The following is a 13,503-nucleotide window of genomic DNA, read 5'->3' on the forward strand; positions in this document are numbered from 1 at the left end:
GCTGCTTGCAGCTTTAATTTCTGTTGTAATTATGAATATTGATGGTGAGATTGGATGACCTTGTTTAATCCCTTAGTTGACTGAAATACAACACAAGGCACCATGTGATAGATACTGAACTACTGGTGTTTTGATGACAGCATTTGCTTATATTTCTAAATTTCTCACCAAAACCACAAAGCTGCAAAACCCTGAAAATAAAAGGATGTTCTAGCATGTCAAAAGCATCATAGAAATCAAGAGAAAGAATAAAACCATCATCGTCTATATAATCACTGTATTCAATTAAGTCTAGGACTAGAGGGGTATTGCTATGAATTGATCTGCCTTTCATGAATCCTTACTGAGTGTTACTTATTATTTGTGGAAGCCCGTCGTTGAGTTGATCTGAGAATATGTGTCCTATTAATTGCTAATAATTATTAAGTATGGTTATTAGTCGTGGTTATTATTGGTCTGGTTTTGGGATAAGACCTATTAATCCTTACCTCATAGTATGTGGGAGTGATAATTTCCCTATGGTCTCTTTTAATATTGCAGTGAGGCCATCTGGGCCAGGAGAGCGATCAGGTGTCAAACACTGCAGCACAGTTTCTAGCTCCTTATATGAGATCTCTGCTTCATATTTATTTTCGAAATACTCATTTATTCGTGGGATAAACTCTTTGATTTGAGCAAAAAAAGCACCTTTACTAGAAATGTATAATTCACTGTAAAAAAAAAAAAAAAAAAGAAGTAACTTTAATTCGCTATTACCTATGGATCAGAGGTTTCATTATCATTGATGATCAATTTTCCTGTATTGCACTTTTCCTGCTCCTGATTTCCTCCTCTTCACTCCTACTCATGCCACCACCACCCCACCGCCCTCAGTGCAGAGTTGTACAGTTTGATGGCAGGAGTTTTTAAATGACAAATTGATACTGCTTTCAGAAAATACAATGTTGAGTGTCAGGGCAACAATTCTTTTTGTTGATACTAAATGAGACTTATTGTTTCTCATGGCATGGTGAGTCTCTGCAAAATTTGATGCGAGTTCTAACTTGTATCACTGGCCAAACTCCATCGCATCCTCTGGGCAGAAGGTTTGTGTTGCACAAAAAACTCTAAAACTTTTAGCTACAAGGCAAAACATGAAGTGAAACTGGCAACACTTTGGAGACAGAAGGTCATGAAGTAAATATATCATGGACAGATTATGATTCAACCATCAGCCTTCTATTAATGTAGTTCATGAGATGTAACTTCTGCTTGTGAGTCAGAACAGTATCCGACTGTGATAAATTGTAAAAAGAACTTCAAGTGTAAGTAAGTTGGAAGTGTATTACTTAAATATAAATTATTACATTTGTGGGAAGTTATTGTGTTTGAGAACTTAACATGCCCTCCGGAATGTGATCATTTATTGCTGTCAAAGATCACGCTAATTTAATCAAATAGGCCTGAAAACAGCAAAAAAAATAAAAAATAAAATAAAGGACTGAAACCCTCCTTTATCTGACTGACATGCAGATGCTTCTTTTTCTCACATATAATTTCCACATTTGTCCTCTTTGCAGCAAACAGTGCCTCTCGCAGCTACTACAAGAGTTTCCCACTTATGGACTTTTCACACTACCAGCCCATGGTGCCCCCTGCCTTCCACCCAATGCAAGTGCAGCCCAAAGAGAAGTCATACATCCATCAGCATCTGCCAGCACACCACAACATCTCCATCCCTTCTAGCCACTTTGAGCACTCACATCTCCCTAAGACAGCCACCCACCCGCTGCTCTCTGGTTCCACCTTGAAAGCCTGGGAGCCATCTACCCACCATTTCCAAAGACAGGCCTCTGCCCCAGGGCACAGCTCTGCCTCTGTGTACACCTCCACCCAGAGACACTCCAACTCCTCTTGTCGGCCACAGAGCATCGAGAACATGCCAGATCTATTTAGCCAGCGCTACAGAGAGATGTGTGGAGGACCTGGAGGGGGGGTAGGGCATGGGCAGCATGTTAACATCCCACACTCATCGCAACCTTCTTACTTCCAACACACCAGACAAAAGAGCTTCTCCACCCACAGTACAACAGAAGTAACTGTGTGAGCACCATGACCATGGAAAACAACCAGCAGCAGTGTAGTCTTTAATGTGACCTTAGCACAACTATTGGCACAGATGGATGCAGAGTAGAGGTATATTCATAAGAAAAAGGAACAGAAACATTGGGGAGTACATTAGAGAGAAAAAAGTCACCAATTCCAGATTAGAGACGGTAATAGGGATTGTCTTGTAATATGTATACAGAGTGTGAGGAAATTCTTTGACAACAATCAGGCCCCTCCCAACTGAGAGCATGACAGATCCACGATGCTCTAGACCTAAAGCACTACAGTATTGTATTGGCCTTTAGAGAATCAGGGAATGTTTCAGATCGAAGACCAGGGTAGCAGTTGCTCATTAGATCAGAACAAAGACACTTGCATTAACACTAAAGATTATTTGCCTGCAGGTCACAAAAGTTAGTTTAAAAAAACTTTAGAGTCTAAAATATAGAAAGTAAGTTATTTGCGTATCTTATAACAAAAGAGTAACTAAACAAACCTGGAGCTAGCAGCCATATTGTTAATATATAGAGCTATTTAGTGCTAAATTAACAAGGCAGCTTTTGGATACATACCTATATATTTATGATAGTAAAATCAGATTGATTTCCCTCTCTCCTCCCTGCGTGCATAACAGAACCCCATTAGACAGCCGACTTTGAGTAAGCTTAGCTGGGATGAATGCTGCTGGTGGAGGCACAGGAGCAAGTCATCACAAAGTCATCAAATACACATTCCTCAAAATAGTAACTGCATCAATAGAATCATGGTTGTGCTTACAGTTGTTCTCAGTTGCTTTGGTGTATTTCTCACATCACGATTAACATTTGCAGAAAAGTTTGTGCATTTCTCAGAAAAATTAGTACAAACTGCAAAACCTAGTGGATAACCTACAAAAGTTTGTCACTAGCTCAAAATGAATACCGTAAATTCCGGACGATAGAGCGCACCGTTATATAAGCCGCAGATGCTTATTTTAGGGAAAAAATCAACTTTGTACACGTCTAAGCCGCACCGGTAAATAAGCCGCGGTGCACGGCGGAAACACCTCAGCCGCCCGTTCTCACGTTTTGACCCAGTCTTCCAGAGCGTTTTCAAGTCCGGGCCATCTGCTATTATGACCTCTGAAAGCTTTTGTAGTCTTTTTGCATTGGGTCAGTTCGTCATGTTGCCGCCTCTAGCATCACACCATCGATTCGTTCATGCCAAACTTACGTGCTGCAGCTCTATTTCCATCTTTAACCGCCAGATTGATTGCCTTTAACTTGAAAGCTGCATCATAAGCATTCCTTCTTCTGCTCTCTGTCTTGAGGGTGAGTACAAATGACTGAAAATATCGTGTGATGCTCTTTTTACACTGCACTGCGGCATGGACTGGACGCTCCAAGTACAGTACTTAGAGAAATTACCATAACATTTGGCTAGGAATTTCCCTAAGTACGGTACTTGCAGCTACCATCAGAAACAATAGGGAATTACTGCCCGCTGCCGCTTCCCACGACACCCCAGGGTGAGGGTAAAATCCTCGTATAAGACACACCGGAGTATAAGCCGCGGGGCATGAAGCGTCGAAAAAAAGTCGCGGCTTATAGTCCAGAATTTATGGTAGTTGATTCCTCAAAATCAGGTATTCGTGTCAATGAAACTGTCAGTGCCATCAAAATAATAAGTCCTGACACCGTTGTCTATGAACAAGACAGTCAAAGGCTTTGTCATGTTTTCATTATGACAGTTTACTCTCTCTGTTTTCCACTGCAAAAAAGTCAGATCTTGGTGACACTATCTGAAAATGCTCAAGACAGCACTATACACTACCTATACAGCCATTTGAAAACTACAGTAAAGTTACACATTATTGTGTTTGGTGAGGTAACTGAGTATAAGACACATGTATGTTTCACATATTTACTGCATATGCTCTTTGCAATTCTACAGCATTGTGCAAAAAAAAAACTACACAGTCACTTATTTAGAACAAACATAAGAAATACCATTATGGTAGAACTATGCACAAATGTAAACAATATAACAGTACATATTACTGTCAACTGAACATAAATTATTCCTGGACATCCACACATTCCTGTCTGTCTGGCCACATTTTTCATCTACATCACAGCGGATGTCTTCCCTTGCAAGGCAACTAGGAAAGTATCTCCTTGAGTGGTGAATCCACCCTCTGCAGGACTCCACTGTGATGTCATCACATGCAGCATCCATGGCTGCTAGCAGGGCCACTTGGGCATATGGATGCCGGTCATAAACCTTCCACCTCCAGGCAGAAAAAAACTCTTCTATTGGATTAAGGAATGGGGAGTAGGGGGGAGATATTCAACCACCATCCTGCCATGTGCTGCAAACCACTCTCTGAACAGATGTGAGTGGTGAAAGCTCACATTATTCCACACGACAACATATTTGCTCAGATGGTCTCCACTTAGACCTCTCTCATTCTCAGGGACTATGGTTCTGTAAAGAGTGTCTAGAAAAGTAAGAAGATGTGTGTTGTAAGGACCGAGAAGAGGGATATGGTTGAGGACACCATTTTCCAAGATGGCCGCACACATTGTGACTTTCTCCCCTCGTTGGCCTGGGACATCAGTCGTTGCTCTCTGTCCAACTCTGTTTCTTCCACTCCCTCTGCCTTGGACCAGATTGAAACCTGCCTCCTCAGTGCAAATGAATGTGTGAAGTGGTTCCCTGGTCTCTAGCTCCTGTATACGCTTTATCCTAGAAGAGAGGGAGAGAGAAAAAAACCCAATTGTAAGAACTTTCCCTGTGTAACATACTGCATTTTTTACAACATAGTGTACAGTATGAACCCTACTGTGAATATACAGAACTGTTAAGTGTACTGCATGGAAATACACAAAGTAAAACAGTTTACGGTGCTGAACATTACAGTATGCATCACACACTCAAGCTTTACCTGGACAAACAGGTGATGTGTCTAATTCACTCTTTCACTGTTCCTTTCAAATGGCACATTGCAGAGTTGTTTCATGCGCATTTCATTCCTCCTGAGCACTCGGTCAATTTCTGTGATTGAAACAGATTCAAAATTGCCAAAGATATTGTCATTGTCAATATTTGAATAAATGCCTTGTATGTTTTGTAAACCATAAGACAGGTAAAAGGTCACTTGAGATCATTTCATGCCCTATAGATACCTTGTTGTGAAGTTCTTTGATACATTCCCTTTTGTCCTTTTGATTAAAAAAAACACTGCTAATTTGCATCTCCCCATCTACCTCCATGCAAAGCTGTCCTCTTGTTCTATGCCCCCCTCTCAGCCTTTACCACCCCCTTTTCATGATGTAGCACTTTGTATTCATCACCATCAGGCCAAGCATACGGGGCCAGGGGTCACATTAACTCGACAGTGAGGATAATACCATCATCATGTCAGTTCCTATCAGCCTCCATCCCAACCAAGAGAGAGGGAGAGAAGGAAAGATAGAGGTAGAGCCAGAGGCTGTAACTCTTTACAAATGAAGAGAAAGGGAGCAGAGACAAAGAAAAAGAAAAACAAACTGGATGTTTTCCTTCCTTGGGGGAAGGGAATGGAGTCACTATGGATCTGGGTTTCTCACTATTGAATTGTCTGGGTCATAACCCAGAGTGTGAGGACCTGTATGGATGCTCCTGTGCAATTTCCAGTCTGCAGGCAGCATTGCAGGGGTTTCATGGAGGCATTTTCAGGCCCGGAGCAAAAGATGTTTCTCATCTCTTCTCCAAATGCTGGATAGCAAAAGACACCATGCAGAGCTGTTGCAAGGAACCTGCAAACACATTTGTTGTTCAAAATCAGGAACTACACAATGAAGTGACAATGATTGCACTTGTCCTGTTATATATACATACATATACATACATACATACATATAAACATACATGTCCATGTATGTATAGATAGATAGATAGATAGATAGATAGATAGATAGATAGATAGATAGATAGATAGATAGATCAACACTGCATATAAAAAGTTTTTATTCAAAAAATTGGTAAAATAAAATAATAAGGCATCTGCAATGGAAAGAGTTTAGTATCTTTGCAACAGCTGATCCTCCTATTAGAAAAGACTCTGTTGTTACTGAAGCTCAAATGAGTCTCTTTGCAAAAGTTGGCGCAAGGTCTGACTTGCATCATGTCCAGGGTGCCAGGGATTAATTTGTGCACGGCTTGGACCTCACTCATACTATGCCTGGGTATCTAGTTATTATTAGGGATCCTTGTCCTAGACCAACATATGTGAAGCAACCTCATTCCCACTTGCCGTACTAGGAATTCTGCTTGCTAATATTTTTAAGGGTCCCAGCCTGAGGGGGTAACATTGCATAACCCAAAATCTTTTCCCTGATGTCATCTAGTTAGACATGGCACACCCATATTTTCCTCAAAAATTTTTTTTTACACAAAGCTTACCCATATCATCCACTGAAAATTTGCAAATATAACCTACACAAAAATGGTTATATCATTACAAATACAAAATTATAACCATAACATTATTGACATTGCAGATAAGCCCTTGATCAGTTTGTGAGTTCAAAATTTGTTGTAGTCAATAAATAGTCAGTGCTGTGGCACAAACTTTTGCTAAATGGAAAATGTACTTTTTCAAATTCTTCTAAGGCTTCTTGGCCATTTTGGACAAAAAATTGCAGATATAATATAATGACACTATTGTTTAAAATTTATTTGATAACATGATAAAAATGCAAAGGATAAAAACAGAAAATGTTACCATTAAAAGATGGTGCCTTGTATCTTGGCAAAAGTGTGTCCAATAAACATGACACTTGGCATAAATTTAAACCCTCTCTGCAACCAAACTCTGTACTCAATTTGAGCCAGTTGGTTTAATAGGCAGCTTTTTAGCATAAAATTGTGCAAAATGAAAATTATACTGGCTGCACGTTGGTGCAGTGGTTAGCACTGTGGCCTCACAGCAAGAAAGTTGTGGGTTTGAGTCCCGGATCGGGCACGGGATCTTTCTGTGAAGAGTTTGCATGTTCTCCTTGTGCATGCATTGGTTCTCTCCAGGTACTCCGGCTTCTTCCCACCGTCCAAAGACATGCAATTGCGGACTAGGCTCTAAATTGACCATAGGTGTGAATGGTTGTGTGTCTCTATGTTGGCCCTGCGATGGACTGGCGACTTGTCCAGGGTGAATCCCGCCTCTCGCCCGTAGATGCTGGGATAGGCTCCAGCCCCCCCGTGACCCTTAATAGAAAGGAATAAGCGGAGGACAGTGAGTGAGAAAAATATACTTCACAAATTCCTGTCATGCTCAATTTGGACAAATATTTGCACATATGATATATGTACAGAATAAACAGCATATGAAAAGTTAATATTTTTGATATCCCCCAAAATACAAAGGTTTTAAACATAATAAAATAGTATTCTGAAAAGAAGAAATTCAGTATCTTGTCAACAACTGTTCCTTCCTTAATATTTATCAAGACTTGCATTGTTTCTGATGCCCCTTTTTGCAAAATTTGGCTCAAGGTCCTACTTGCATCACTTCCGTTGGGTATGAGCCCTGATTTGAATCACATCCACTTGACACCAGGGTTTGAGTATGTGGGGCTTGGACCCTGCCAATACTTGAATGCAAGTAGAGTCTACATTGGATTTATAATTATTGCCAAAACAAATATTGGGCTTTTTGTATAATTTAACAAATGACCACTTTTATGATATTTGAATAATATATGCAATCCATTGTGACCACAGAGGCATGACCTCGGTGCATCACAGCCAAGCTTCACTATTTAATGACCTCAACAACTTCTGAAGTGCTGTTTAGCTTCTTGTTAGTAAATGTAGTTTCAAGATCTATAATACATCTGCTTTTTTGAGAATAGTATATACTGACATATTACTGACTAAACCCTAAAACATCTTAGCATCTGTGAAGCACAGACCATATTTCAGGCAATTAACCAAAGACCCACTGATTTGAGACGAGAACTAGATATCCCATCTATCCTCCCATCCATTTTCTATAGCACTTATCCATTAAGGGTCGCGGGGGGGGGGGGGGGGGGGGACCTTGGGACCCAGTATCCCAGTATCCCAGTCTATCCCAGCTAACATTAGGCTAATAATGGCTGCTACACAAGGCCCCATCCTACCCATCAGGGGAAGTTATTAATCTAGTACCTTGCTCAGGGACACTTAAACATGGTCTCAGTGGAAGCAGGAATCAAAACTCTCTAGAGGCACAGCGAGAACATGCAAACTCTACACACAGAGACCCAATGCTCGAGCCGGGGGTCAAACCCAGAGCCATCTTGCTGTCAGGCGATAGTGCTAACCACTGCACCACCGTGCCGCCCCATGAAGTAAATATAATAGCAAATCAAAACTTTTCAAGTAGTGCTCATGCAATATTCATTATAAATTAATCTCAAAATTATGCTGGGGCCTTAATATGGCTTTACTGGATGCAATATTTTCTGATATTTATTAAATGCACTGAAATTACTGTATTTGGAACACAAAAAGGACATCACACTGGTTGTTAGCAATTTAAATTTTATTGTAGAATAGTAATGGACTTGTACCACATTCAAGAGAAGGCGTGAATAAACAACTCCACCTTTAGCTCTTCTTGTCATTATCTGTCTGTGATGATTAAACTCCCAGGAGTTATTTTTAGGTGAATAGAAAATCTGTATCACTCAATGAAGTATTTCATTTTAATTGATTACCACTAAATAAATCAACTAAACTGTGTCCACACAACTCATTTGTTGGATCCGGTGTTGCTTTTGCTCGGTTGGAGTGAAAACCTGCAGCCACACAGCCCTTACTGGACCAGTTTGGGCACCCCTGTTTGGGCACCCCTCTTCTATTGTACATGGTTCACTAAGAAAATAAATAATAGAGCATGCTGTGCATATATACATCAGATGGAATAAACGATTCACCGGACAAATTAAGTTAAAATGATTTAATTCAAAATATGTTTTCAATTTATTACAACTATACATGAATACAATTTGAATGCACCCACTGAAACACATTAAAAAAGTACAGAGTGCATTAGTCTTATTATTTCCATGAGCACAAAGATGTGAAAAGACAGTGTAACTGACCCACACACGGAAATTTGAGTGCACCACGTTTCTTTCTCTCAACTTAGATGCCAAATGCCCTGAACATTACATGCCGAAAACACTTTCAAAATAATGTCACACAAACGTAAATTGAAAAGATGAAAAAAATGTCCCTGAACTTAGATTTCTTGGTAGTGTTGCACTGAACACACTGAGTTGAAATATCAGGAAAAAAGGGCACTTAGCATTCTTATAAACAAGAATAATACATGAATAGACCTACTTGTACTGAACCTTTTTGTTTCAGATATTAGTGGAGAAAGAATTTGAATGTGTTCTGGAGGGAGTGCACTCCTCTGTGCAGTGATAATGTCCCCTGCAGTAGAGAAGGCTCTCTCAGTCAGGACACTGCCTTCTTGAACCTCTCCAACTCCTCCACTCCCTGGCCCTCTGAGGTATTCAGCCTCTTTGCAGTCCCTGCAGCTGTGCTAGAAAAAATGTAAGACACAAAAATGTCTCCTAAAATATTTCTTTAAGACCTCCTAAATTCCATTTTTTTATTAGTTGAGTAGAGTATTGTTGCTGACCACAGTGTTCCCCTCTTCTGATGCCTACTTCCAGCAGGATAACGCGCTATGTCATAAAGCTCGAACATCTCAGACTGGTTTCTTGAACATGACAATGAGTTCACTGTACTCAAATGGCCTCCACAGTCACCAGATATTAATCCAATAGAGCACCTTTGGGAACGGGAGATTTGCATGATGGATGTGCAGCCGACAAATCTGCAGCAACTGTGTGATGCCATCATGTCAATATGGACCAAACTCTCTGAGGAATGTTTCCAGTACCTTATTGAATCTATGCCACGAAGGATTAAGGCAGTTCTGAAGGCAAAAGGGGATCCAACCAGGTGGCCAGTGAGTGTATATACTACCAGTCAAATGTTTGGACACACCTTCTCATGAGCTTCATTATGTAGTCACCTGAAATGGTTTTCACTTCACAGGTGTACCTTGTCAGAGGTCATTTGTTGAATTTCTTGCCCTCTGTGGTTGAGACCATCAGTTGTGTTGTGCTGAAATCAGGTTGGTACACAGCTGACAGCCCCATCTGACAACTGCTAGAATTCATTTTATATCAAGAACTGATCCGCTAAGTAACCAGAAATGACAGTCCATCATGACTTTCAGAACTGAAAGTCAAGTCAGTCAAAAATATTGCAAAATCACTGAATGCATCCCCAAGTGCAGGCACAAAACCATCAAGCGCTATGAAAAAACTGGCTCACATTAGGACCACCCCAGAAAAAGAAGAATAAGAGTCTCCTCTGCTGCTGAGGATAAGTTCATCCAAGTCCCCAGCCTCACAAATCGCAAGTTAACAGCACTTAAGATTAAAGCCTAGATAAATGCCACACAGCAGTTCTCGTAGCAGAAACATTTCTATGTCAACTATTCAGAGGCTACTGTGTCAATCAGGCCTTTATGGTCAAATAGCTGCTAAGAACCCGCTAAGAAACCACTAAGAAGGAAAAGCAAGAAGCAGAAGAGATTTGTGTGGGCCAAGAAACACAAGGAATGGACATTAGAACAGTGGTCATCTGGAATTTGGTCTGATGAGTCCAAATTTGAGATCTTTGGTTCCACCTGCCATGTCTTTCTGCGATGCAGAGACGGTGAATGGTATTGTTAGGTGACAAGATGGCATCAGTCTGTTTGTCAATTCATCTTCCACAGGCGCTTTGTTTCCATTTACTATACTGTAGGCCTGTTTTATGTATCTATTCAGATGTTTCTGCCCTACTGTGCTATGATCGCCAAACCCTGCTTTACATCCGTTTTCTAAATCTTCATGAGGCTTAGCCAGACTCAAACCAGGAGAATGGAAATTGAAGCTCTCCATGTGACGATGATTGAAGGGAGGTGTGCTGGTGAAACTCAAGATCCAGTTGCACTCCAATCGAGCTGCTAATCGGCGTCTAGTGTGATGGCTCCATCCTGTTGTCTCTCCCTCGTCTGCTATTCCTGCTGAAGCCTTCCTTGACCGTGATGCTGCTCCACCGCCTCGACCTCCATTGATTCCAGCCCCTCCAGCTGTCCTGACAGCACTGACTGGATGGCATCGCACTCAAGTCCCCACTCCTAGCTCGGTTGATTGGGGCTCCCTGCATTGGTGCAGCCGCAGTTTTAACAACTCTAGCCTGCGCCTGTTGTAGCGCACCAGACCATTGGCTAGCAATGAGCTAACACTCTGGAAGGAATTGATAAATGTGCAGTCCCTGAAGAATTCAACTTTGATGCTAAACAACTTCTTCATCTCCAAGGAGTTGGACTTTCTGCTCTTGTGTGAGACCGAGGTCTCCGCCAGTGAAAACATGCTGTTCTCTAAACTCCTTCCTCTGGACTGCAACTTCCTGAATTCCTCCCAAGCAACTGGGAGAGGTGGGGTGTGGGCTCTGTTCACAAATCGATTTTTCACCGTCGCCAGATCCCACACGTTGGTTTTTCTAGCTTTGAACTGCAACTGTTTGAAATTATTCTGTCTTCCCCCTTGTGCAGTGGTGTACCGTCCACCTAAATTCATCAAAGACTTCATCCATGACTTTGCTGATCTTTTGTCTAAGCTTACAGTGAAGTACGATCACATAACAATATGTGGCAGTTTCAATGTTGATGTTTGTTGTGAGTCGCAGCCTCTTGCTCAGGACTTTCTGAATCTCCTCAACTCATTTAGTCTCGAGCAAGCTGTCACCGGCCCAACACACAAAAGGGGGTCACACTTTCGATCTAGTGTTATCCTATGGAGTCTCTGTGAATGAAATCTGTGCCATGTCTTTCTCTGACCAGTCCCTAATTCTGTTCGCTATGTCAATCCCATGCTAAGGTAGTATCCCTACAGTCTCCAAATGGGTCTTGTGCATCATTAACTCCTCGACTGCTGGGCAATTTTCAGATGCTTTGAATGTCTCTCCCTTATGTAGGCCTACACTGGGCATTAGCTCTCAGTATAGTGCTTATGAGCTTCTTTCTATGTTCTCATCAACTTGCACTGATATTGTGGACTCTACTGCCCCTTTCAAGCCCAAACGCACTGAAGTACAGTCAACACCATCGATCAACAATATAACGCAGTACCTCAGACGCACCTGTAGGTGGGTTGAGCGCAAGTGGCAGAGCGCCTTCATGTGTCCCTCAAAATCCTCGAAGGTGCTTAGCGGATTACCACTGAACCGTTAAAACAGCCAAATCTCATTATATTTCCACCCTGGTCTTCAGAAACAGTCATAAGCCAAAGGTACTTTATGATACACTAAATTCTCTCATAAATCACATTAACGAATCCCCTGTTGTGCCCTCACCTGACCTCTATGAAAGCTTTCAAAATGATTTCATCAAAAAGATTGCTGCACTCAGGCCTACTGATATCTCTGCCCTCTCACTTCCCGCCCCTCTCCCCCTTCCCCACCTAGCTTGAACAGTTTGAGCCCATTACTCTATCCTCCCTCTCAGATGTAGTCAGTCATCTGCAGCCTTCCAATTGACCCCCTGACCGTTTACCCTTCCATCTTTTCAAGAAGTCTATTGTTCTCGACACGGTTGCCTCCTAACGATGATTAACATCATCCTCTCCTCTGGTTGTGTCCCGGCTGCCTTCAAGCATGCTGTAGTGCAGCCGCTACTAAAGGAGCCAGACCTTGACCCCTCTATTTTCTCAAACTTCAGGCCTATTTCCAAACTACCCTTCCTGTCAAAAGTCCTTGAGCATGAAGTTTATATTCAACTGCAATCATTTGTAACCAACAACAATCTCTACGAGAAATTCCCGTCCAGTTCCAGGCAATTTAGCGCCAAATCACAACAAAAGTTATCTCATGACACTTGACAAGTAAAGCAGGTCAAGTACCACACTACTTCACCTTATTTTTAACAGGCAAGAACGTCAAGCAGATCCAGGCTCAATGGGGACGGCCTTCTGCTTTGACTGGTTGGGGGAAAAGACAGAAGAAAGGCAGGACGGAGACAAAGACGGTTAATGGAGGAAGACAGATACACAGATGGAAAGAGGGACAGAGACAGAGGGAGAGAAAGGGGAAGAGAATGATGGACAGATGAGGATGTGAGCAGGTGGTGGTGCTACAGGAGGCTGCTTGAACATTTTCAGGTCTGTAGCCTCCTCCGGCAGCACCCGGGATCTGGGATGTGGGGAGCGTGAAGGCTCCGGAGAAGAGGATAAATTAGTAACACATTTCAGTATGATTTATGTATAACGCATACAGGAGGGCAGAGAGGAAAGACAGGAGGAGAGAGAAGCACAGTGCACCATGGGAGATCCCCGGCAGTAT

The 13,503-nt window shown here is 41.8% G+C and overlaps 1 protein-coding gene across 1 annotated transcript in view; it reads left to right on the forward strand.

The window, feature by feature from the left end:
• shisa8b (shisa family member 8b) overlaps positions 1-8,122 on the forward strand; it is an 89,561-nt gene extending 81,439 nt beyond the window's left edge. The window contains exon 5 of the mRNA XM_086195213.1: positions 1,560-8,122. Coding sequence (XP_086051339.1) covers positions 1,560-2,086 — 527 coding nt within the window. The 3' untranslated portion in view covers positions 2,087-8,122. The remainder of the gene's footprint in view (positions 1-1,559) is intronic.
• Positions 8,123-13,503: the final 5,381 nt, after the last annotated feature.

Source organism: Aulostomus chinensis, chromosome 23 (genome assembly GCF_037954235.1).
Source record: "Aulostomus chinensis isolate RoL2024-O1b breed Wild chromosome 23, RoL_Achi_v1.0, whole genome shotgun sequence".
Taxonomy (NCBI): Eukaryota; Metazoa; Chordata; class Actinopteri; order Syngnathiformes; family Aulostomidae; genus Aulostomus; species Aulostomus chinensis.